Source organism: Eubalaena glacialis, chromosome 5 (genome assembly GCF_028564815.1).
Source record: "Eubalaena glacialis isolate mEubGla1 chromosome 5, mEubGla1.1.hap2.+ XY, whole genome shotgun sequence".
Taxonomy (NCBI): domain Eukaryota; kingdom Metazoa; phylum Chordata; class Mammalia; order Artiodactyla; family Balaenidae; genus Eubalaena; species Eubalaena glacialis.
Genome location: NC_083720.1, coordinates 75613897 through 75639634, shown reverse-complemented (window position 1 = coordinate 75639634; position 25738 = coordinate 75613897). Strand labels below are relative to the sequence as shown.

At 42.4% G+C, this 25738-nt stretch overlaps 1 protein-coding gene across 7 annotated transcripts in view; it reads left to right on the top strand.

Annotated features, from left to right (window-relative positions):
• Positions 1 to 25738, top strand: part of LNX1 (ligand of numb-protein X 1) — a 226975-nt gene that overhangs the window by 176564 nt on the left and 24673 nt on the right. For all 7 annotated transcript variants that reach the window (XM_061192269.1, XM_061192270.1, XM_061192268.1 and 4 more), the window contains 2 exons: positions 4645 to 4847; positions 7496 to 7867. In XM_061192269.1, the coding sequence (XP_061048252.1) occupies positions 4645 to 4847; positions 7496 to 7867 (575 nt within the window). The remainder of the gene's footprint in view (positions 1 to 4644; positions 4848 to 7495; positions 7868 to 25738) is intronic.

The window sequence follows — 25738 nt, the reverse complement described above, 5'->3', positions numbered from 1 at the left end:
TGTTGTTGTCCATCCTGTACTCTCACGCCCCTTCAGCTGGCATCCTAATTCCTCTTTCTAGGCTCAGCATAGACTTTGCCTCCTCCTGGGAGCCCTCCTTGACTCCCTCAGTCCTCTCTCCTTTGTGTTCTCAAAGCACCTGTATCTCTGTTATAGCAATGTCACCTTTCATCGTAACTGTACCAATGTGGGCAGGGGCTCTTTATCTAAGTCTTTGTGTTCTCAAGGCCAAGCACAATATCTGGCACATAATAGTTTTTGCTGAATGTTTCTGCAATGAATAAAAGGATTATAACTTCCTTTCTGCCAGTCTTCCCCCCTTATTAAAGGCTCCTTAATTCCATTCCATGTAAAGTTTTCTCCTACCTGAATAAGATTGATTTGCATGTTTATTGCAGAAACTTTTAAAGAGATTACTATGTGTAAGACATTGGCCTAGGCTCTGTACTTTTTTTTTTTTACTGAAGTATAGTTGATATACAATATTATGTTAGTTTCAGATGTACCACATAGTGATTTAATATTTTTATAGATTATACTTCATTTATAGTTATTATAAAATATTGACTGTATCCCCTGTGCTGTGCAATATATATTTGTAGCTTATTTATTTTATACATAGTTGTTTGTACCTCTTAATCTCCTACCCCATTTTGCTCCTCTCCTCTTCCCTCTCCCTACTGGTAACCACTAGTTTGATCTCTATATCTGTGAATCTGTTTCTGTTTTGTTTATTTGTTTTTATTTTCTAGATTCCACATGTAAGTGATAACATACAATATTTGTCTTTTTCTGTCTGACTTATTTCACTTAACATAATACCCTCCAGGTCCATCTACATTGTTGCAAACAGCAGAATTTCATTCTTTTTTATGGCTGAGTAGTATTCCATTGTATACATACCACATCTTCTTTATCTATTCATCTGTTGATGGACACTTAGCCAAGCTATGGAAGCAACCTATCTTGGTAAATAATGTGGCTATGAACACTGAGGTGCATGTATCTTTTCAGATTAATGCTTTCATTTTCTTTGGATATATACCCAGGAATGGAATTACTGGATGATATGGTAGTTCTATTTTTAGTTATTTGAAAAACCTCCATACTGTTTTCTATAGTGGCTGTATCAATTTACATTCCTACCAACGGTGTACTAGGGTTCCCTTTTCTCCACATCCTCGCCATCATTTGTTATTTGAAGACTTTTTGATGATGGCCATTCTGACAGGTGTGAGGTGATTAGCGATGTTGAGCATCTTTTCATGTGCCTGTTGGCCATATCTGTACATCTTCTTTGGAAAAATGCCTTTTCACGACTTCTGCCCATTTTTTAATCAGGTTGTTTGTTTTTTTGATATTGAGTTGTATGAGCTGTTTATATAGTTAAGCTCTGTATTTTATATAAAGATTATAAAATCCAGCTCCTGGCTCCAAGAAGTTCATTCCAGACTGAAAAAATAAAATACCATAAAGAGTGAGATATAGGGCTTCCCTGTTGGCACAGTGGTTGAGAATCTGCCTGCCTGTGCAGGGGACACGAGTTCGAGCCCTGGTCTGGGAGGATCCCACATGCCACGGAGCAACTGGGCCTATGAGCCACAACTACTGAGCCTGCACGTCTGGAGCCTGTGCTCCGCAACAAGAGAGGCCGTGATAGTGAGAGGCCCGCGCACCGCGATGAGGAGTGGCCCCCACTTGCCGCAACTAGAGAAAGCCCTCGCACAGAAACGAAGACCCAACACAGCCAAAAATAAATAATAAATAAATAATAAATTAAAAAAAAAAAAAAAGAGTGAGATATAAATAAGCGAAAATGGCAGCTGTCGGAAGAGGAGCACCACTTCCCAGTGGGACAGTGTAATCCGTGTTTAAGGAGTGGTTATGACCTCGATGGGCATGGGGATCTTGACTGTGTGTTGGAAAGTAGTGGGAGATGAGGTTAAGGCTGGATTCGAAGGGTCCTGGATGCCATTTAGGCGTCTTGACTTGGGGCAGTGAACACACCTGAAAGCTTTTGCGTAGAGTTATAGCAGGATGGAAGCTGTGTTTCGGGAAGATGAAGATGGCAGCTGTGTTATGTGTGCAGGGGCTTCAAGTAGGAGAGAATGGATTTCCTCAGGTGCTCCAGGAAGCTATTACTCCACAATGGGGTGAGGTACTAAGACTCAGTGAGGCTGGTACAGGATTTGTGAGGCAACAAAGCTTTTAAAAATGGTCTTAGGATCTCATTGCTTCAGTAAGTAACCCGCGGTTAGTATGGTGAACACCCATGGTTTATCCATCCTTTTCATATCAGTAAAGAGACTGGCTTCACTACTTATCAGCTGCGTGACCTGGCCAGGTTACTTGACTTCTCTAAGCTTTAGTATTTCATCATCCAAAAAAACAGGGATGATAATAATCTAGTTCAAAGGGTTGCTGTGAGGACTAAACAAACAAACAACAAAATATCATGCAAATTGCTTAGCTCAATGGCCAGCATATAATAAACACTTGGTAAATGATACTATATCCCTTAGTCCTTAAGTAAGGACACAATATTGAACAACTGTTTCTTTTCAGACCAGCACTAGTTTGGCAGTTTAAAAATTACTTTAACTCTCGAAGGTCACTAGGGTCTCATTATTGTAGCTCTAATTAACATTTCCAAGTGTGACTGGGTATGTCCTTTCAGACTATCAAACATCCTTGATTGGTTAGATTTGGGAGCATGGTTTTTTTTTGTTTTTTTTTTGGAGCATGGTTTTTGTAAATCTGCTGGGGAAAAGAGTAGAAAGGGAGGGGGAGGAGAGAGAGAAAACCAGCAGCTTTGATGATAATTTCCAAATCTTTCTTCGCTCAAAATGATTTTTTTTTTAAGAACTTCCATTTCCTTGTCACCAGACCTGTTCCAACAAATACTTGTGGATAGAGCCTACTTAAGGTAATCAAGATAGTTTAAACATTAATTGAACTCGATCACCCAAGCCCTGTTAGCACCAGGAGCTGACAGATGAAGGCTGCTGCCCACAGCCTTACAGCAAAGCCCAATTGCTTACATTAAATTAACTCCCAGTGGGGGGTAAAGACCCACATTTACAACGTCTCCAGCTTCCTCTGGCCGCTAAATTGCTTTGTTTATCATGTTCTGCAATACTTAGAAATAATTTTAATTCCTTCTGTATTGTTCCTAGAGAGTTGAGTACTCATTCATGAACTCATAGTTCATTAGGGAAAATGCATTAAGGTCATGGGTTTTGAAAATAGTCAGAAAGAGTGTTTTATGTAGAACCAGGCCTGCAGTTTTGATCTTTCCCGATGACATAATTAAGGGCGAATCATAGGGCAGAGGCAGCTGTCAGCAGCTACAGGAGACAAAAGCATCAGCGCTCTCAGCATCCTAACTCGAGCCTCAAGCAACTGGGGAGGAGCTGCAGCTCCCGTCAAACTAGGTGCTGCGTGGCCGGCATTTCCTGGTGTCCCCCCCCCATAGGCTTCTATTCCAACCGAGGCGGAGAACAGCGCCAGTCGTTGCTGCTGGCTATGGGTCTGTAGACCAAGTCCCCTGTGGACCCGTTGCTGGCTGTGGACCCCTGGCTTCAGGGGACTCTGAGGAAGGTGACAGGAGAGAGGGTCATCAGGAGCCCCGGGTTCTGACCTGGCTCTGAGGACCACCACCTAACTGCCACCTCCAGCCAGTCGTGTCACTTCTCCTCTCCGAGCTCACGCATCCTCCCTTGTGAAACAAAGGTCCGACCGTCACTGTCAAACCACACAGCCTGAGAAGCTCTTCTGTGTGTGGGCCCAGCAGGGCGGGGGCAGGGGGACCGGTGAAAGATTTCAAGGGGAAAGAGTCCTCAGTGAAAAGGTAAAGTTTGGAAACCCCAGCCTGGGTCTCTGAATCTCCTTTTGGCTCTGAATCCAGCCATACAAGCAGATCGGGGACGAACCTCTTGACGCCACCAGCTAGGCCTGGGCCTCTTTCCTTGATCATGAATTAGGCCATTTGACTTCCCTTTACTGACAACAGGGTCGGGTAGAGAGGACTGATTCACTAAGCCTGAAAAGCAGGGCCTCCCAGGAGGAAATCTTCAAAATGATCAAAAAGAGCAGAACAGGCTTGTTCTGTTTTGCCCCTTGATTAGTAAGTGATCAAACTGCAGTCCATTCTATAATGACTGTTCGTTCATTCCTCGTCATTCAACAAACATAGGCTGAAGTCTCCTGTGTACAGAGATCTGTGCACAGAACTACAAAACAGCCAGAAATTATGTCCTCAAGGATCTTAGAGTCCAATGGTGGGTATAAGAAATGGGCATGAATAATAATAATAATAATAATAATAGAAGGCTCGGTGCCATGAGAAATAAAGCTTTATGGGAAATGGGAAGTTTAGAGAGAGCAGGGGAAAAGGGATCAGGGTAGAGTTTAATTAGAGGGGATCATTTCATGCAGCCCTTGAAGGAAAAATTGGGTTTAGGCCTAGAATGGAAAACATTCCAGGCAGAGAAACTTATGCTGGCACAGAGGCAGGAAGATGGAAAACATGTACAAGGAACGATGAATAGTTTAGTTTGGCTGGAACCAAAGTTTGGCAAGAAAAGGAGTGGTTGGAAATGTCCATTGGGGGGGTGTCTTAAATACTGTCTCTGTCCATTTTAGTCTTTCCAAGGTTGTATCACCTGATTCCATATGGTGAAATTACCAGAGTCAAGATCAATCGAGCGGATCCCAATGAAAGCCTCTCCATTAGGCTTGTGGGAGGCAATGAAACCCCGCTGGTCCATATCATTATCCAGCACATTTATCGTGATGGGGTGATTGCCAGAGACGGCCGGCTACTGCCAGGAGACATCATCCTAAAGGTAGAGACCACGGCTGTGGAGCCATGAAGAGGGGCTTAGCAAAAGTCACTTCAGAGCTAATCATTGGGTGGATGGGTGGGTGGGTGGATGGATGGATGGACGGACGGATGGATGGATGGACGGATGGACGCATGGGTAAAGCACTAACATAAATGTGGAGCCGTCATTTTCCATAGTTCTTATGTTGATATGACTCTTCATACAAGATTTGTAATCTGAGGTGGGTCCCTAACCCTTCTGTCTTTCTTGTTCTTTTTTTTTTTTTTTTTTGGCCGTGCCACACAGCATGCGGGATCTTAGTTCCCCGACCAGGTGCCCCCTGCAGTGGAAGTGTGGAGTCCTAACCACCGGACCACCAGGGAATTCCCTTTCTTGTTCTTTTGATCGCTCTCTCTCTCTCTCTCTCTCTCTCTCTGTATAAATACTGTCTCTGTATCATTTTGTCTCTGTGTTCCCCTCCTTCCTCTTCTGCTATCTTCCCCCTCCCTTTTCTCTACCTCTGCGTTCTTCTCTCTTCCTTCTCCTCCTCCCTCCTCTCTCTTCCTCTCTCACCCTTTCCTCCCACTTTAAGTAGCAATAACATAAAACAATATAAAACTGCAGCCTATATCTTCTTAAATTGTTTTTAGAGCAGATTAATGGAACATTTTATATTTTATCTAATCACTTACATTCACACACCCCTCTAAAGTAAATTTCCTATAGCTTAATGGCCCTTCACACACACACACACACACACACACACACACACACACACATCCCTAAGCTATTCTGCCAACCCACAGACATTCCAGGGGAGACAGGTGGTGGAAGAGAACACGTGGGGCATTACTGTCCTCTGAGGCTTGACTGAGGGGAAGGATGCTAGGGAGGAATTTTCAGAAGAAGAGAAAGGATAAAGGAAGAGTTGTTTATCAGACAGAAGTCCAACATGTGCCAAAAGTGATAAGAAAAAATCCCTGCCTTGGTCATATATTTCCTGTCTGATACTCAGATGACAGTTTCATCCCATCCCTTCTGGGTTGCTGAGGGGCCAGCTCCTAATACATCATGAGCTGTTTCTCTGGCACAGAAATTCTTATTGTTTGGAATAAGAGGAGAAAGAACTTAAAGGAGTTATTGTAGAAACACTGACATTCTCACTGGCCTCCGAGGTGGAGTATGAGGCAGGGCCCGTCAACCTCAAGGGACAGTCAGCCGTGCAATCAGCGACACTCTGCATGGCTTCCTCCCAGTTCTGTGGAAACTATGCTGCCTGGGAGGGTTGCATAAGGAAAACCTTTTTGATTCTTGTGGCCTTCAACTGGCACTTGCAAGCAAAAGAGCTGCCAGGAGTATTTAGCAGGCGACCCTGACTTTCTTTTGGCCTGGGTGTAATGGGGAAAACCAGACACGGGATAAGGTGTCAGAGCAGAGCCAGGTCTTTGAGCTCACCTGTGCTTGGACAAAGGTGATGAGCCTTGTCCGAGCACGAGGGAGCCTCCATCCATCCCTGGAGATGCAACAGAGGACTAGCGATTGCACGGTGCAGGCAGGCCCGTGAAATCTCATTCCAAGATTCTTCTAACAGTTGGCTGCAAGTACAGGAAATCTTACCAAACCATAGAAATTGAAGAAGGTTGTTTCTCTTCTGTGAGGCCTCCTTCCTTAAGCACAGAGTGTAGTGCTGCTGTGAAATTATTTTCTTCCCAGGCAGTGACCACCACTGGGAGCTGAAGCCTTCAGGCTGGGCCTGCCTAGAGTAATTAAAACCAGAAAGCCCCACGCAGCATCAGCCCTGAAGATCATTAGTGAGGCACAAATGAGTGGGCCAAGCTGGAGGACATTTAAGCAGCCTAATAACGTGATCCCGCCTTTCAATAAAAGAGCCTAGAAGCTTCCATTCACATCAGTTTGTTTGAAACTGTAGAGATTTTTTTTCTCTCCTTTGCTGAGAACATGGGCAAAAGACCTTGTAGGTGACCACCTGGAGACTTGACACACACACACACTCACACACATTCACACACTTGCCAACACACAAATATTTTCATGTACACACACATTCTCTCCCTCCCTCCTTCCCTCTCTTTCTCTCTCTCTCTCTCTCTCTCTCTCTCTCTCACACACACACACACACACACACACACACACACACACACACACGGTAGTGGGTCCTGGAAGTTCCAGTACAGGTGATCCAGGGAGAAAAATTCATCTGGAGATGTTTGGAAAGAAAATGCCAACTCAGTTTGATTTAAACAGCAGTTTAATGTAATCATTAATCAGAAATTTTCTTTTCTTCTTTTGCCTTTTCCCACTTTTTCTTCCTTTTCCTCCCCCCCTCAGCTGAAAAATAAGTTTAGCAAGCAACAGAAAGGAGGGTTAGGACTATATAAATAAATTCGAGGGCCTGTGTAAGGACAAGACTGAAGAAAGATGGTGTCTGCTGAGAGGGAGTTGAAAAGGTGTGCAGGTAATACTCAAGGAAACCGGGTTACAAGTCCTGTTGGAAGATGGGGGTATTTGGACAGAGAAGAAGGTGACAGAGCAGAGTGGTCCTTCAGGAAGGGCCCCAGTGAGTCTGTGGGCTGGGCCTTTTGGGCAGGCTCGTGGCCGGTGGGGCGGACGGCTCGGTCGCTGCAGATTCTGAGGTCCCCTTGCCCTAGGTCAACGGGATGGATATCGGCAACGTACGGCACAACTATGCCCTGCACCTCCTGCGGCAGCCCTGCCAGGTGCTGTGGCTGACGGTGCTGCGGGAGCAGAAAGTCCGGAGCAGGACTGATGGGCAGCCCCTGGACACCTACGAACCCCGGGATGACCATTTCCACGTGATCCTCAACAAAAGCAGCCCGGAGGAGCAGCTTGGAATAAAACTGGTGCGCAAGGTGGATGAGCCTGGGGTGTTTATTTCCAACGTTCTGGATGGTGGCGTGGCAGACCGACACGGTCAGCTGGAGGAGAACGACCGTGTGTTGGCCATCAATGGACATGACCTTCGGTACGGCAGCCCGGAAAGTGCAGCTCATCTGATTCAGGTGGGTCACGGGCCATTACAAGATCCCAGTCAGAAATTGCCAGCATGATCAGGAACACTCATCACCCTGACCCACCTACCCTGTTACTACCCCGTGTGACATACAGTGCCTCCCTTTCGAGGAGTTGAGGGTGGAGGGCCAGGGAGGAATATTACTCCAGCAAATGGTGTGTCTTGGGGTCATGGCCATTCCGTTGGTGTTGCCAGCTATCCAGTCTGACTGCAGGTCAACACGTTGGGCGAGGTGTTGCAACCTCACCAGGTTAAGATCACTCAAGGTCAGCGGGGTTGTGTCATCCCTGTACCTAGTATGATAGTCATAGACCCAGGGCTCACTCAGATGTGTTCTGGACACTTCCAAGACATCCGGTTGTACCACTCCTGTAAGAAGCTGTGCCATGTGCCCTCCAGGGATCCTGTGGACGAGAAACCACTGTAGGATTGGCTAAGGCTGAGCCCTGTCTCCATGGCTAAGTCCGGCCCCCTTCGAAAGCCAAAGGGAACTCAAATATGAACCTAAGGAAGTCCCCTATAAGAGAGGCATACAAATTATCATTACTCAGGCAAATAGAGCTCACGATAGCCTGACATTAGTTCAAACTAATTCACTCTCCTGACAGGCGCGATGTTACCAAGCCCCAGCATGCATCCTGTTGACTTTGGCTGGGTCACCATGAGTTTTTCTTTTTGTTGTCGTTGGTTTTGGGGTTTTTTTTCATTGAACTATAGTTGATTTACAATGTTGTGTTAGTTTCAGGTACACAGCAAAGTGATTCAGTTTTACATATATATGTATAATTGATTCTTTTTCAGATTTTTTCCTTATAGGTTATTACAAAATATTGAGTGTAGTTCCCTGTGCTATACAGTAGGTCCTTGTTGGTTATGTATTTTATATATAGTAGTGTGTATATGTTAATCCCAAACTCCTAGTTTATCCCTCCCCCACCTTCCCCTTTGGTAACCATAAGTTTCTTTTCTATGTCTGTGGATCTATTTCTGTTTTGTAAATAAGTTTATTTGTATCTTTTTTTTTAGATTTCACATATAAGTGACATCATGATATTTGTCTTTCTCTGTCTGACTTACTGCACTTAGTATGATAATCTCTAGATCCATCCACGTTGTTGCAAATGGCATTTTTTTCATTTTTTTATGGCTGAGTAATATTCCATTGTATATATGTACCACCTCTTCTTTATCCATTCCTGTGTTGATGGATATTTAGGTTGCTTCTGTGTCTTGGCTACTGTAAACAGTGCTGCAATGAATATTGGGGTGCATGTATCTTTTTGAATTATAGTTCTCTCCAGATATATGCCCAGGAGTGGGATTGTAGGATCATATGGTAACTCTGTGTTTAGTTTAAGAAACCTCCATACTCTTCTCCATAGTGGCTTTACCAACTTTCATTTCCACCAGCAGTATACATAGGAGGGTTCCCTTTTCTCCACACCCTCTCCAGCATTTATTATTTGTAGACTTTTTGATGATGGCCATTCTGACTGATGTGAGGTGATACCTCATTGTAGTTTTGATTTGCATTTCTCTAATAATTAGTGAGGTTGAACATGTTTTCATGTTCCTGTTGGCCATCTGTATGTCTTCTTTGGAGAAATGTCTATTTAGATCTTATGCCCATTTTTTGATTGGGTTGTTTGTTTTTCATCATGAGTTTTTCTAATGTTCTCTGAGCTTCCAGCTTTATTCCTAGAGAGACAGGCTTTGTTCTGGGCTCTTGTATTCTAACGCTTTAATCCACTTCATTTAGCCCAAATATATTAAGTTTTTGCTGCTTGCCTAGCCCTAGATTAGGTGCAGAGAACAGGGAGATGATGACCTCTTAGGCTGGTCTCCCAAAGGAGTCCACAGTCTAGTAGAGGAGGTGGACTTTTTCTAAATGACTGCCATGTGGTGTGACAGTGTGTAATGGGGAAATTAAGTATAGTGCTGGTGTAGACAAAGGAGAGGTTTTTGTTTTTTTTTTTTACTGAGATGGGGTCTAGAAATTCTTCACAGAGGAGAAAAATCTTGAACTGGGGTTTTGATGGATCAGCAGAGGTTCTCTAGGTGCATGAGGCAGGGAGGGTCATTCTAAGGAGACGCAACACAAAAGAATGTTTCCCCAAAAGCCAGTTAGGGAAATGGTTAACACCTGGAGAGTGGTATACATTTTAAAAGCAACAATAGATAAGGCAGGAGTGGTAGGCAAGGGTCAGATCATGTAGAGTTTTACAGGCCATGATAAGGAGCTCAGATCTTACCCCCAAGGCCATGAGGTGTCATTGGAAGGGTTTAAGAAAGGAAGTGACATGATTTTCTAGCAAGATCCTCTCTAGAGGCAGTGGAGAGCTGATAGGAGAGGGGCAAGAACAGAGGCCTTGTCTTAAGATGCATTTGCAGTTATCCGGCACATCATGTCAGCTTCCACTTAGTGACTGAAGTATTAATTCTTCAAGTATAGACAGAGAGTCAGCAGCAGTAGCTGACTGGTCCTTGTACCAAGTTCCATGGAGGATGACATTCAGAAGACAGAGCCTACTCTCAAGGGCTTGATCATCTCAGTACAAACAAATCTCCCTACCCTTGTGTTCCAGTCATGGAGTTCTTCCAGGTGTGGGCAACTCTTTTCTCTGTCGTATGTGTGGTATCTTATCCCTCTTTTTTGAGGAGAACCAAGTAGTGGATGAAACTATTGTCATTTTAAAGGTGGAAAGCCTGAGGCAGAGGGTGCAAGGGAACTTACCCTGCTTCCTCCGTCCACCAGGACAGGAAGTACATGTGGTGCTTTGGTCCCCAAGCTGGGACTTTTGATGGTGCCCCAGTTCCAAGGTGATTCTTAACCTGATGGACGTCCATCTGCCCTATGGGGCCTGAGGTCATGCCCTGTGGAGCAGGTGGAGAACAAAACCAGAGTTACAAGAGACAGTTCCCTTCTGGAGTTTATGCCATCTATTCCCAAGTTCACATGCCCAGCTCCAACTTCTCTGAACACCACACTTACATAGACAGCTGCCTACTTGGTATCTCCATGTGGCTGTCTAAAAGGCATCTCAAATTTAATGTCCAAAAGTGAACCCTTGACTTCTCCCCCCTCCACCCCTTTCCAAACCTGCTCTTCCCCTCAGTCTTTCCTCATCTCTAGAAATGGCACCACCATTTACTCAGTTACTTGGACCAAAAAGAATCTTTACTCTTCCACATCCCCTGCCTACAATTCATCTCTCACCAACTCCATGGCTTGGATCAGCCAGGCCACCATCATCTCTGGTCTAGGCCACTGCAAGAACCTCTTAACTGGTCTTCTTGCTTCCATAGTCCATGATCCTCACCTCTCTCTCTACTCAGCAGCTAGAACGACCACTTTACAGAGTCAATTCCACCATGTCGCTTTCTTGCCCTCGGCTCTCTGATGCTTCCCAAGGCCCTCAGATTAAAATTCCAAATCCTTACAGTGGCCTGCAGAGCCATGCTCATCTGGTCTTCAGTTGTCTCTGCAACCTCATCTTAAGCAAAGGGGAGAATTTCTGGTATTCTCCCCCTTGTTTAACCATGCTCAGTCACACTGCCTTCTTGCTATTCCTCAAACATTTTTAACAACTTTCTAAACTCAAGGCTGATGTTCTTGCTGTCCCTCTGATCAAAAGACTCTTACAAATGTCTATATAACTCCTACACTTCACTCAGGTCTCTCTTCAAATGTCACCTCCTCAGAGACACCTTCGCTGACAATCCCACTTAAAGTAGCATCTCCCACCCTCAATTATCAATTCTGGATCCTCTAATCTTCTTGATCTTCTTTTTTTTGGCCATGCCACACAGCTTGTGAGATCTTAGTTCCCCACCCAGGGATCGAACCCATGCCCGCTGCACTGGAAGCGCTGTCTTAACCACTGGACCACCACGGAAGTCCCTAATCTTCTTTATCTTCTACCAACCAATTATTGTATTATTACCTGCCAATCTAGCATAGTATAGTACAGTAGAGTGTTATATCTCAAGCACTTAGAGATATGCCTGGCAGTAATAGGCACTCAATAAATATTTGAATGAATAAGTTTAGTCAAATTATAAAAATGTGTAATTATATATAATTCACACATTAATTCCATCTCATAGGGATATTTTTTGTCAATCCATTTAGTGAAGAACAAGCACCAAATCCACTTTTACATTATTTGTCCCCAAGGTAGAACTCTACTTTTTGTCGCCTTGAATCTGCTCAGTTATTATTGGTTGAGCCCCTTCTAAGTACCAAGAGGTGTGTAGTACAACGGTGAACAAGACTGACACAGTCGTGGCCTCTTGGAGCTTGGAATACATTCCCACCTCTCCTCAAATACAATTAAGTCAGCACTGAGCAGGTGGTCCAGCCTGTATGTGCCAGTGGGTGAGAACAGGATATAGACAATGTTTATGAAAATATTAATCCATGGAAACGGAAGAGCCCTTGGTTTTTTCTTTGTGAAGAAACTGCACTCTGAGCATGAATTTTTTCTCCTTAAAAAGCAGACTCTTGGGTGATCATCAATTTTTTTTTCCCTGTTACACTTGTCATCTCCCTCTGCAGGTCAGTCAGTGCAGCTCACATTCTGAAGATCGTCTGCCAACTATCCTTCCCAATAGGTGAAAGAAAAACTCCCTGACTCATGTCACTTGGAAAACTCTTGATTACCTATGACATTCTACTTTTGTAGATTAGTAACAGAAGAGGAAAATATTTTTTCCCTGAGAAAGTTAATTTATGAAATAAAATCTTGCCTAACAGTGGAATTTCCTAAAAGATTCTTCTGCTTACCAAACAAAGCCAGTGTGCTTTATAGGCAGTGGAAGAGGAGGGAGAAAAAAAAAAAGCTTGGCCAAAACTAGTTGGAAAAGAAATGGAAAAAGTAGAATGCTGGGCAAACTCAGTTAAGCGATCTCAAGCATGAATTTTATTTATGAGATACTCGTAACACGCACCAGGCTGGGGCGATTAAACTAAATGCCCTTCAAAAGCTGAGACTCAAATTTCCAACCAATCCTTGGCTGCATTGGCCTTGTGTGTCCACTGCATGAATCATATTTGCCTTACAAAGAAATTCCCAAGCAACATGTCCTTTTGGTCATGTTTTCTCCCACAGTCCCACACATTCTGCCTTTTTCTACATTATTTCAGGGAAAAGTTATGACAGAGAAGCCACAACTGTTTTAAATTTGACCAGCTTTACATATGTGGAGCCCTAACCTTGGCTTACTCAGCAGCAGCCCTAAGGGCCGGACTCCAGAGTTAGACAGATGGAGAGTCATACTCAGAGACAAACCCGATGGAGACAGAAGCTTCAATTATGGGGCAATTGCCTTATTTAGCAACTTAGTACAACTTTATATTTCTCCCTTGTCAATTTAAGCTTTTTGAACACCATGACTAGAATCTCTCTACGAGAGTTGTTGAACTGTCTGATGTCATACCTAAAATAATAGAACAAAGATATATGGGCCAAAGGTTTGAGACCCTAGAGGGGAAAAAGACATCTCAACATCCCAAACCTGGGAGGTTCCACGTATATCTACCCAATATTCAATATGAGAATGATTTCTGCCGAGAGTTATGCCTGTTTTGAGATGCTCTCACCTACCCGCAGTCATGGATCAGTGAATTCATATTTAGGAGTTCAAATATATACAGTTAATAAATGAAGAAAGCAATGATGGATTTCAAATTTGAGTATCTCTTTTTTGTGCCTTTTTGTCTTAGCCAGCTTCCCAGACTTGATGCAGAAGTTGAAATAATTCAAAGCCATTTGCAGAGGTTGTGCTACAATGGGTTTTCGTTAATACTGGCCCGTGTGATTTTTTTTCCCCTCACATGAATTAATATTTAAATGAGAAGTTACTTCACCAAAGAACAATTGACAAGCAGCTTCTTCAGACTTTTTAAAAGAATGTGATAGGCCTTTAGATAGAGCCAGAAATTAAATAATGGACTACTCCGTTGCCTACATTTGTTCTAAATACGTGATTCCAGCTCATGAGTTCTGGGGCAGAACTTTTGTCCCCTGGAGCCAGTAAGAATTGCCAAGAAATAAGACCTGACAGTTCTGTGTGTGTGTGTGTGTGTGTGTGTGTGTGTGTGTGTGTTTTATAGACTAGCACAGCTAATATAAAATCAAATCCCTATCTAAACAAATTTTCTTAATGCAGTATGGTAGTAAATTTAATGCACATAAGACTAAACAGTTTTTTTTAATTTTAAAAACATTCTCTTGAGCTGAATTCTTAGAGTCCAAATGATTTTTATATAGGGCTCCAAATTCCATGCATTCATGATTAAAGTATGACTTGCAAAACTGTTCAGCCTTTCAACTCAGAATTTTATGAGTGAATCTCCTGCCCAGCTACACTCCAAACATTAGGGGATCTTGAAACTTCACTACCCTTCTCCAACTCTCATATTCCCCGACATGATTTTGTTTTGTTTTTTTACCATGGAACAGAATCAGAGTAACTTCCAGATACCATAAAAGAAATGGTGTTTGAGGACTTAGGTCATTCTGCTTACTCAGGAATTAATTTCTTATTTTGAGCTTGTCACTGACATCTGTATGACCCTGTATAAGTCCGACTGTCATCGTTAATTTCTTAGCACTTAAAAGATATGCTTCTGGGAACATAAAGATGTATGTGGAGCTAAAGTCTAGTGGGAAAAATAGATCAAATTGCTGTCTCAAATCTTCTTTTCTACCCTTGTCAAATCCTAAGGTCCTATTCAGCACTTTTCCTCAAAGCCTCCTTAATTTCCCTTTTCCTTGGCCAGACTCTGGTCACCCTTAACTCACTAAAGTAGCTGCTGCCTCTCCAGAGAAGATACTCACAATTCTTTTCAGAATGTACCAGGCTCTATGTATGCCAGGTGCTAAAGTCTCAGTGGTGAACAAATCAACACACACCAGATCTGCTTTCACCAAGCTCATTTTATAGGGACTAGCAACAAATAGTGCACCATTAGCTCATCCTAGAGTTGTAATTCTGGAGCCCTAACTTATTGCTTAGTGAGACGTATTTTTTTTTAACTTTTTTAATTCAAGTATAGTTGATTTACAATGTTGTATTAATTTCTGCTGTACAGCAAAGTGATTTAGTTATACATATATATATACTTTTTCATATTCTCTTCCATTATGGTTTATCACAAGATAATGAATATAGTTCCCTGTGCTATACAGTAGAACCTTGTTGTTTATCCATTCTATATAATAGTTTCCATCTGCTAATCCCAAACTCCCCCGTACCCCCTCCCCCTTGGCAGCCACAAATCTGTTCTCTGTGTCTGTGAGTCTGTTTCTGTTTTGTAGATAAGTTTATTTGTGTCATATTTTTGATTCCACATATAAGTGATATCATGTGATATTTGTCTTTCTCTGTCTGACCTCACTTAGTGTGATAGTCTCTAGGTCCACCCATGTTGCTGCAAATGGCATTATTTCATTCTTTTTTATGGCTGAATAATATTCCATTGTATATATGTACCATATCTTATTTATCCACTTATCTGTCGATGGACCCTTAGGTTGCTTCCATGTCTTGGCTATTGTGAATAGTGCTGCTATGAACATAGGGGTGCATGTATCTTTCTGAATTACAGATTTGTCTGGATATATGCCCAGGAGTGGGATTACTGGATCATATGGTAATTCTATTTTTAGTTTTTTGTGGAACCTCCATACTGTTTTCCACAGTGGCTGCACCAACTTACATTCCCACCAACAGTGTAGGAGGATTTCCTTTTAGTGAGAGAGATTTCTGTTTCTCAAATGTTCTCTTGCTCACTGGCAGGACCGTTAGGCAAGGATTTTGTTTCTGTACCTCATTGTGCAGTATGTTGCCATGTCAACAGGAATGGCTGACAACTTGGTTGTTTTTCTAGCATATCAGTGGGTAACCCTGTTCAGATGCCTCCTGTTGTCTGTATTGCCGGGTAGGGTCCGTGTGCCACATGTGATCTCAGAGCCAGGTTGCACCGCTCTGATGTGTTTCACAGCAGCGTCTTGGGAGCTTCCCTGTCATCTTTCAGTTACGCAGTAATAACGAAGACAGACATCTATGGAGTTCTTGGCTCCATAGAACACAAAGACAATCCCTATGCACACGTGAAATGGCAAAATGGGAACTCCATCAGTGAGGTCCCGGGTGCAGCTCGTCCATCCAAAAAAAATCCCTGCTCTGCTGGTCAGACCAGGATTTGTCTTCTAGGTACAAATCTCATACGCACACCCAACTCAGCTTTATTACAGTGAGTCATCAAGAGTTCATCAAGTTTTTGAGGTGACTTGAAAACATGTTAAAGCGTGAAGAAACTAGGAATACTTGACCTGGAAAGGAAAAGAGATCAGGGAGGGCAATGAGAGCTATTTTCAAATAGGCTTGTCACATGGAAATTGATTTGGGGTTGCCCAAGAGGGCATGACTAGAACCAATGGGCAAGCAAGGGAAAGACAAATTTAAACTCAACCTAAGGACAAACTTGCTAATTAGTGCTGTCTAAAAAACTTGCTAATTAGTGCTGCACTGCCTTGGGACACAGTGAGTTCCTTGTCATTGGAGGCACTGAAGCATGAGCTGAGTGACAACACGGCAAGGATTTTGGAGTGGAATTAAAGCACAAACTACAGAGGAAATGTTGGATTAGATGATGTCTGCCATCTCTTCTGTAGCTGTGGCTTCCTGGCTGTGTGCAACCAGTGCTCTACAGTTCCCCGGGGCTTTGTGAGCACAAGATAGATGAACTGAAAATGATACTTGAGCCCTAGCTGGAAGGGGAGCTAAAGTGGGGCAGCCCCCAAAGGTGCAGGAAGAACCATCCCCACAGTTAAAGCTAGGCTGCCTCACTCTGGGATCCTTGGAAAAGAAACCAATGGAGAATGCAGATGCAGGATGAATTTTTTTAAAGAAATGGTCATTAAGACCTCTGATGCTAAGGTCTGAACCAAGATGGAGGAGTAGAAGGACGTGCTCTCACTCCCTCTTGTGAGAACACCAGAATCACAACTAGCTGCTGGACAATTATCAACAGGAAGCCACTGGAACTCACCAAAAAAGATACCCCACATCCAAAGACAAAGGAGAAGCCACAATGAGACGGTAGGAGGGGTGATTTTGCAATCACAGCAAAATCAAATCCCATAACTGCTGGGTGGGTGATTCACAAACTGGAGAACACTTATACCACAGAAGTCCACCCACTGGAGTGAAGGTTCTGAGCCCCACGTCAGGCTTCCCAACCTGGGGGTCCGGCAACAGGAGGAGGAATTCCTAGAGAACCAGACTTTGAAGGCTAGTGGGATTTGATTGCAGGACTTCAACAGGACTGGGGGAAACAGAGACCCCACTCTTGTAGGGCACACACAAAGTAGTGTGCTCATCGGGACCCAGGGGAAGGAGCAGTGACCCCAGGGGAGACTGAACCAGACCTACCTACTAGTGTTGGAGGGTCTCCTGCAGAGGCGGGGGGTGGCTGTGGCTCACCGTGGGGACAAGGACACTGGCAGCAGAAGTTCTGGGAAGTACTCCTTGGCGTGAGCCCTCCCAGAGTCTACCATTAGCCTCACCAAAGAGCCCAGCTAGGCTCCAGTGTTGGGTTGCCTTAGGACAAACAACCAACAGGGAGGGAACCCAGCCCCACCCACCAGCAGTCAAGCAGATTAAAGTTTACAGAACTCTGCCCACCAGAGCAACACCCAGCTCTACCCACCACCAGTCCCTCCCATCAGGAAACCTGCACAAGCCTCTTAGATAGCCTCATCCACCAGAGGGCAGACAGCAGAAGCAAGAAGAACTACAGTCCTGCAGCCTGTAGAACAAAAACCACATTCACAGAAAGATAGACAAGATGAAAAGGCAGAGGGCTATGTACCAGATGAAGGAACAAGATAAAACCCAAGATAAACAACTAAATGAAGTGGAAATAGGCAACCTTCCAGAAAAAGAATTCAGAATAATGATACTGAAGATGATCCAGGACCTCAGAAAAAGAATGGAGGCAAAGATCGAGAAGATGCAAGAAATCTTTAACAAAGACTTAGAAGAATTAAAGAACAAACAAACAGAGTTGAACAATACAATAACTGAAATGAAAACTACACTAGAAGGAATCAATAGCAGAATAACTGAGGCAGAAGAACGGATAAGTGACCTGGAAGACAGAATGGTGGAATTCACTGCTGCAGAACAGAATAAAGAAAAAAGAATGAAAAGAAATGAAGACAGCCTAAGAGACCTCTGGGACAACATTAAACGCAACAACATTCGCATTATAGGCGTCCCAGAAGGAGAAGAGAGAGAGAAAGGACCTGAGAAAATATTTGAAGAGATTATAGTCGAAAACTTCCCTAACATGGGAAAGGAAATAGCCACCCAAGTCCAGGAAGCTCAGCGAGTCCCATACAGGATAAACCCAAGGAGAAACATGCTGAGACACATAGTAATCAAATTGGCAAAAATTAAAGACAAAGAAAAATTATTGAAAGCAGCAAGGGAAAAACGACAAATAACATACAAGGGAACTCCCATAAGGTTAACAGCTGATTTCTCAGCAGAAACTCCACAAGCCAGCAAGGGAGTGGCATGATATACTTAAAGTGATGAAAGGGAAGAACCTACAACCAAGATTACTCTACCCAACAAGGATCTCATTCAGATTCAATGGAGAAATCAAAAGCTTTACAGACAAGCAAAAGCTAAGAGAATTCAGCACCACCAAACCAGCTCTACAACAAATGCTAAAGGAACTTCTCTAAGTGGGAAACACAAGAGAAGAAAAGGACCTGCAAAAACAAACCCAAAACAATTAAGAAAATGGTCATAGGAACATACATATCGATAATTACCTTAAACGTGAATGGATTAAATGCTCCAACCAAAAGACACAGGCTTGCTGAATGGATACAAAAACAAGACCCATATATATGTTGTCTACAAGAGACCCACTTCAGACCTAGGGACACATACAGACTGACAGTGAGGGCATGGAAAAAGATATTCCATGCAAATGGAAATCAAAAGAAAGCTGGAGTAGCAATACTCATATCAGATAAAATAGACTTTAAAATAAAGAATGTTACAAGAGACAAGGAAGGACACTATGTAATGATCAAGGGATCAATCCAAGTAGAAGATATAACAATTATAAGTATATATGCACCCAACATAGGAGCACCTCAATACATAAGGCAACTGCTAACAGCTGTAAAAGAGGAAATCGACAGTAACACAATAATAGTGGGGGACTTTAACACCTCACTTACACCAATGGACAGATCATCCAAAATGAAAATAAATAAGGAAACAGAAGCTTTAAATGACACAATAGACCAGATAGATTTCATTGATATTTATAGGACATTCCATCCAAAAACAGCAGATTACACTTTCTTCTCAAGTGTGCATGGAACATTCTCCAGGATAGATCACATCTTGGGTCACAAATCAAGCCTCAGTAAATTTAAGAAAATTGAAATCATATCAAGCAACTTTTCTGACCACAATGCTATGAGATTAGAAATGAATTACAGGGGAAAAAACGTAAAAAACACAAACACGTGGAGGCTAAACACTACGTTACTAAATAACCAAGAGATCACTGAAGAAATCAAAGAGGAAATCAAAACATACCTAGAGACAAATGACAATGAAAACACAACAATCCAAAACCTATGGGATGCAGCAAAAGCAGTTCTAAGAGGGAAGTTTATAGCTATACAAGCCTACCTCAAGAAACAAGAAAAATCTCAAATAAATAATCTAACCTTACACCTAAAGGAACTAGAGAAAGAAGAACAAACAAAACCCAAAGTTAGCAGAAGGAAAGAAATCATAAAGATCAGAGCAGAAATAAATGAAATAGAAACAAGGAAAACAATAGCAAAGATCAATAAAACTAAAAGCTGGTTCTTTGAGAAGATAAACAAAATTGATAAACCATTAGCCAGACTCATCAAGAAAAACAGGGAGAGGACTCAAATCAATAAAATTAGAAATGAAAAAGGAGAAGTTACAACAGGCACAGCAGAAATACAAAGCATCCTAAGAGACTACTACAAGCAACTCAATGGTGAAAACCTGAAAGCATTTCCTCTAAGATCAGGAACAAGAGAAGGATGTCCACTCTCACTGCTATTATTCAACATAGTTTTGGAAGTCCTAGCCATGGCAATCAGAGAAGAAAAAGAAAAGGAATACAGATGGGAAAAGAAGAAGTAAAACTGTCACTATTTGCAGATGACATGATACTATACATAGAGAATCCTAAAGATGCCACCAGAAAACTACTAGAGCTAATCAATGAATTTGGTAAAGTTGCAGGATACAAAATTAATGCACAGAAATCTCTTGCATTCCTATACACTAATGATGAAAAATCTGAAAGAGAAATTAAGGAAACACTCCCATTTACCACTGCAACAAAAAGAATAAAATACCTAGGAATAAACCTACCTAAGGAGACAAAAGACCTTTATGCAGAAAACTATAAGACACTGATGAAAGAAATTAAAGATGATACCAACAGACGGAGAGATATACCATGTTCTCGGATTGGAAGAATCAATATTGTGAAAATGACTGTACTACCCAAAGCAATCTACAGATTCAATGCAATCCCTATCAAATTACCAATGGCATTTTTTATGGAACTAGAACAAAAAGTCTTAAAATTTGTATGGAGACACAAAAGACCCCGAATAGCCAAAGCAGTCTTGAGGGAAAAAAATAGAGCTGGAGGAATCAGACTCCCTGACTTCAGACTATACTACAAAGCTACAGTAATCAAGACAATATGGTACTGGCACAAAAACAGAAACATAGATCAATGGAACAAGATAGAAAGCCCAGAGGTAAACCCACACACCTATGGTCAACTAATCTATGACAAAGGAGGCAAGGATATACAATGGAGAAAAGACAGTCTCCTCTGTAAGTGGTGCTGGGAAAACTGGACAACTACATGTAAAAGAAAGAAATTAGAACACTCCCTAACACCATACACAAAAATAAACTCAAAATGGATTAGAGACCTAAATGTAAGACCAGACACTAAAAAAACTCTTAGAGGAAAATATAGGAAGAACACTCTTTGACATAAATCACAGCAAGATCTTTTTTGATCCACCTCCTAGAGTAATGGAAATAAAAACAAAAATAAACAAATGGGACCTAATGAAGCTTCAAAGCTTTTGCACAGCAAAGGAAACCATAAACAAGATGAAAAGACAACCCTCAGAATGGGAGAAAATATTTGCAAATGAATCAACGGACAAAGGATTAATCTCCAAAATATATAAACAGCTCATGCAGCTCAATATTAAAAAAAAAACCACCCAATCCAAAAATGGGCAGAAGACCTAAATAGACATTTCTCCAAAGAAGACATACAGATGGCCAAGAAGCACATGAAAAGCTGCTCAACATCACTAATTATTAGAGAAGTGCAAATCAAAACTACAATGAGGTATCACCTCACACCAGTTAGAATGGGCATCATCAGAAAATCTACAAACAACAAATGCTGGAGAGGGTGTGGAGAAAAGGGAACCCTCTTGCACTGTTGGTGGGAATGTAAACTGATACAGCCATTATGGAGAACAGTATGGAGGTTCCTTAAAAAACTAAAAATAGAATTACCATATGACCCAGCAATCCCACTCCTGGGCATATACCCAGAGAAAACCGTAATTCAAAAAGACACATGCACCCCAATGTTCATTGCAGCACTATTTACAACAGCCAGGTCATGGAAGCAACCTAAATGCCCATTGACAGATGAATGAATAAAGAAGAGGTGGTACATATATGCAATGGAATATTACTCAGCCATAAAAAGGAACGAAATTGGGTCATTTGTTGAGACGTGGATGGATCTAGAGACTGTTATGTAGAGTGAAGTAAGTGAGAAAGAGAAAAACAAATATCATATTTTAACGCATATATGTGGAACCTAGAAAAATGGTACAGATGAACTGGTTTGCAGGGCAGAAATCGAGACACAGATGTAGAGAACAAACGTATGGACACCAAGGGGGAAAGCGGCGGGGTGTGGGGATGGTGGTGGTGGGATGAATTGGGAGTTTGGGATTGACATGTATACACTGATGTGTATAAAATGGATGACTAATAAGAACCTGCTGTATTAAAAAAAAAAATAGAGAAAACCTATTTATTAGGTTTATAGATGTGTGCAATTAAAAAAAAAAATAACACTACTGTTACCCTGAAGAAAAAGAAAAGATATATAAGAAAATCGCTGATTGTTAGTGTGTTGGTGTTTTATTCAGTAAAATTACCAAACTCTTATTGCTTTTCATAGTTTAACAGTTAATTCTCTTGGCTTATAGCTGCTATTGAAAAATCACAATCCCTCTCTCAAATTCCAGACCTGAGCCGGTCTTAGACCCAGAGTCTATCAAATACAGTGGAGTCTATGACCTCTTGAGGATAGAAACTATAATGCCATGGGAAGAGTTATATAGCAGCAATTTCTTTCAATCTTCCTACAGAGTGACCTATGGCTGGGATATTCCTTCAAAGGGATAGGAAGAGTTATTGCATCTTGCACCTGACATGTAACATTCTATTATATACTACAATGTCTTTGGAAATAAAAAATAAAACTATAATTATTTGTAAAAAAAAAAAAAAAAAAAAAAAAGACCTCTGATGCTAATGGATGGAGCACTAAGTAGAGACGAACTCTGTAAATAGCTTATTATTATAAATCCAACTACAGCTCTTATCTCTGTAAGAAGAGGGACCTCCAGTCAAGCGGGTCTGTACTATGTCATAAAGGGGGCTGTGTACATGGTCTTTCTGCTGTGGGCAGCACAATTTCAATGCCCAACAGTCAGTTTGGGGTCCTCTGTTTTATGTGTTTGTGTAGAACTATACCCTGTGGCATTGAGGGGGCACGAGTGAGGTAGCTCTTAACTGGATATTTTACGAAGCTAATATATCAATGCAGTGACCAAACCCACATGAATTACAGTTTACCAAATTTTTTTTTAAGCATATGCATATATATCTATGGTTAAAAAGCAGCAAATGCTAGAGTACATTTGGTTTAACTCCAATCTTCCTTCACAAATGAATAGGTAGAGCCTTTGGCTAGGTCACACCTTGAAGTACAGGTACTCTATCAACTCTTGCTCTGCCCTAGTTATTACTGGCTAAGCAGCCACCGCATGGACCCATGCAACACTGGGTCAGTACAAAGTCTCACTCAGCTCCAAAGCACAACTCTGCAAAATGCCTCTCCTGGCCCCTTGTGCAGTGGCATCTTTGATTTACATCTCTCTGTGAAGCTTCTGGTCCGTGTTGCATCCTGACAATATGAGCAGTTCTTATCAACCATAGTGGATTTTGTAGAGCAAAGAGCCATTTCCAAGCTGAACACGATGGAAGATGCTTGCCCTGTGAGGCATTAGTGTAGCGCTCTCAGACTCTTCCTTCCAGCTGTAAGAGATGGGATCGTATTATTTTGAAATGGGCTAAATATAAATGAGGCTGCCAGCCTATGGCTGCCTTCTGTGACCTCTGCTTACTCCCATCGTATAAACATTATAGGCAGTTTTGAGTCAAATCTCAAAAGAGCAGAGAGAAAGTCATTAAACGAAACAAAGACAAGCCTTTCCATGAGAAAGGCTACTCGGTTTTAGCCCTCTGGTTTTCTCTGAATATGAGATTTGTCCTGTTTTTTTCAGCTAGAAACAATTGGTCCCACCTCAGGAGACTCCTTTGTGTGCTACCCATATCTCTTTCCTGGCACCTGCTTCTGACTCTCCCTGAAGTAGGACAAGCTCCCTGAGGGCAGGAGCCATGTTCCCAATGCTCTTAGTGCAGTGGCTGGTCCAGAGCAGGCACCTGTCAGCCACAGGGACAGAATGTTTGTAGAAGAGACATGCCAACAAGCAGAGGTCCACAGGGGAGAACATGGAGGCCATCAGAATCCCTTCCCCCTAGCCAAGGAAAGGAGAAGAGGGAGTTAATGCTTGGGCTCTTAGAGTAGAAAGAAAACGATACTGCAGCCAGGCTGTGCAACTGGTAACCACTGTGTCCAGAATTTGTCTAGGTCAAAATCTAGAATGTTTAAGGGAGAGAAGAGAAGAGAGGAGAGGAAAAAGTAAAAAGGATTTACCTCTAGCCTGGTCTGCCACTTGAAGGAGTCACAATTGTTAAACAGTCCTTTTGCCCAAATTACAGCATCCCAAGAAATGCAAGAAAGATGCTGTGCTCCCTCTTCCTTTGAGTGTTTGTTTTTTTTTTAAATTTATTTTTGTTTGTTTATTTATTTTTTGGCTGCGTCAGTCTTAGTTGCGCCATGCAGGATCTTCACTGAGGCATGCAGAGTCTTTCGTTGCAGCGCCCGGGCTTCTCTCTAGTTGTGGCGTGTGGATTTTCTCTTCTCTAGTTGTGGTGTGTGGGCTCTAGGGCACGTGGACTCTGTAGTTGTGGCGCACGGGCTCCAGAGCGCGTGGGCTCTGCAGTTCGCAGCATGCAGGCTCTCTAGTTGAGGCGCACGAGCTCAGTAGTAGTGGCCTGTGGGCTTAGGTGCCCCACGGTGTGTGGGATCTTAGTTCCCCGACCAGGGATAGAACCCACGTCCTCTGCATTGGAAGGCGGATTCTTTACCACTGGACCATCAGGGAAGTCCTGAGGTTTGTTATTTAAATGACAGGCCTGCTGCCCCCATCTTCCTGGCACAGATTATGTGAGTATGAAATAAACAAGCTCCTGCCATTCTCTCCTTCATTCAGTCTTTCTGTGACTCCCCTCTTCTCACACTCACCCCACACTCACACCAGTGGAAAGAAAGGCTATCTGGTGCTAAGGGCCATTTCTCGACACTGAATCCAGCTGGTCCTGAGAGTTAGAGCCAGGATAAACACATTAGCCCATTTTCCACCTTCAACTTCAAATGCCGGAAAGAAAGAGCATCAAATAGAATCTCTCTGAGAGCAATTTTATAAGGTGGCTGGTAAGAGCTGGGGATCCAGCCTTGCAGGGAATTTATTTCCAAGTAAGTTGATACCAGGACTATTTATTGGGGTGTATTCCTGCCAAAGTCGGCATTTGAAAATCCAGTGAGAAATTCGTGCTGGAAAATGTGAATTAAATAGTTCTTAGGCTACATCTTGGCATTTGGGATTTTGCCTAGCAACTTGATTCAGTATGTAAAAGTCTCAGATTTTCTCAATTATCACGAGGTGGTTAGGCCTGCCGCTGCTGCTGGTTCAAAATGCACATGGTACAACATGTGGGCCTGGACACAAACACACCACCACCACCGAGATCCTTCAAAACGTCTGAGTTTCCCTGAAGATAAGGAACACATCTGGGCTCAGCAGTTGAAGTTTTGACTTGAATGTTTGCCACTTCTTATCTTTTAGTAATTTTTCCTTCAGAAAGTTCCAAATGAGATAACCTCATTTGGATAAGTGAGGCCTACGGTATAAAGAAAGAGACAGTTATTACAAAATACTCTTCCAAGAACTGAGTTTAGTTGGCTAATACCATAGTTCTTCATGTCAGCTTACTTCATTATTGTTTCCTGGGCTTGTTATTTTTATCCTGTTCTGACACAGGCTTTATATATGATGAGAGACACCAGGGAATTCAAGATAGGCAAATGAGCGGAGGAAGGGTATGTAAGCGATGACTGGGCAGGGCAGCAGAGGTGATGATCAGGCTTGATGTGAAGGAGAGTGAGTGAAGGACTTAAACTTTCTTTGTAGGGTTTCCTACATTTATGTGAAATGAGTCAACTCTCCTGGCCCACCATCCACCATGATGTTGACAATAGACACTGCACTTTAGCAGGTGTTTTTAAGCATTCATCTAACGTACA